The 1,273-nt window shown below is 51.5% G+C and overlaps 1 protein-coding gene across 3 annotated transcripts in view; it reads left to right on the forward strand.

Annotated features, from left to right (window-relative positions):
* Positions 1–281: 281 nt before the first annotated feature.
* Positions 282–1,273, forward strand: part of ARHGAP28 (Rho GTPase activating protein 28) — a 133,359-nt gene continuing 132,367 nt past the window's right edge. For 2 of the 3 annotated variants that reach the window (XM_070420631.1, XM_070420633.1), the window contains exon 1: positions 282–482. In XM_070420631.1, coding sequence (XP_070276732.1) covers positions 307–482 — 176 coding nt within the window. In that variant the 5' untranslated portion in view covers positions 282–306. The remainder of the gene's footprint in view (positions 483–1,273) is intronic. The other variant, XM_070420635.1, reaches the window with a different exon arrangement.

Genomic DNA, 1,273 nt, shown 5'->3' on the forward strand with positions numbered 1-1,273 from the left:
GAAGGGGGGAGGTGAGAAAAGGAAAAGGAAAAGAAACAAAGCAAGAAAAAAACTTGACTAGAGCAGCTCGCCCGAGCCCTGAAGGATCACAGCCGGTTTCCAGTTTCCTAGAGACAGGGATCCCACCCCAGCACCTCGTCCTCAGGGCCCCCCACCCCCCTCCAGGGCTCCGGGGCGTGTTTTGCAATCTATGCTAATAGGGCTGCCCCGCGGGCGGGGCCGGCTGCCCTGACAGCCCCGAGAGAGCCCCCGGGAGCTGGATGGGCCCTGCCTCCCCGCTGGTGACGGGGGTCCCGGTGCTGGTCCATGCTGGTCCCCGCCTTTGTTCTCGGGCGGGAGCCAGGACATGCGCGGCTGACGATGGAAGTGGAGGACTCGGGCGGCGTGGTGCTGACCGCCTACCACTCGTACGCCCGCTCCCAGCCGCCCAGCTCCGAGCCGCGCTGCGCGCCCCGCGCCGCCGCCAGCCACCCGGGCAGCAGGTACTGAGCCGCTCCGGGGGGAGCAGGGCTTTCCGGGTGGGGGGTTCCGGCTGGCCCCGGGGGGTTCTCTGCCTGGGCATCTCTCCACCATCCCTTGATTGTTGTTGCAAGTTTTGGTGGACAGGGGAGCGAGCCTGCTGTTCTTTGCATTGTTCTTGACTGGAAGTGGGAAGTGCACGAAGTCTCACCCGCCACAGCTGAAGGCAGCGATCGGTAGCAGAGTTGTGTTCTTGAGACAACTTGGTGATAGCAGGCATCTGCCTCGTCTTTGCCAGGTTCACCCGTGGAGGTATTGGAGAATTTTTAAAAAGGCATTTAAAATGAAACACAAGCAGAAAGTAAAGAATTTACAATACATTATCCTAAATCCTCGACTCCTATCCAGAGCTTCTTAGGTAACTCCATGCCACCTGAACGAATGCGTCCTAGATGGAGAGATTCTCCAAAAAGTAAATCTCAGTTGACGTTTATAAACAATTTTATTTATAGATTTTTTTTAAAAAACAACAACTTTCAATTGTATAAATACATTGGTATTATTTCATTATTGCTAATGTTGACTATTCTTTAAATGCAATTATAACATTTCTTTTGGGTCAAAAGACCTATAACCATCTCATTATGTGCAGTTTAGATGTAATACATCAGGAATCTGTGTTAAATTAGTCTATCAGTTTCCATCTATTTGATGCAAGATCAAGGCCAATGAAACTTCCATGAAGGAAACCAAAGATGTTAGACTTTTAGGAAGTTTCTGTGGGTAGACAAAGGTAGTTCACTGATAAGAAGGA

The sequence above is a fragment of the Myotis yumanensis genome, unplaced genomic scaffold (assembly GCF_028538775.1).
Source record: "Myotis yumanensis isolate MYYU_CA2020_CCGP unplaced genomic scaffold, mMyoYum1.0.hap1 SCAF_7, whole genome shotgun sequence".
Classification (NCBI taxonomy): domain Eukaryota; kingdom Metazoa; phylum Chordata; class Mammalia; order Chiroptera; family Vespertilionidae; genus Myotis; species Myotis yumanensis.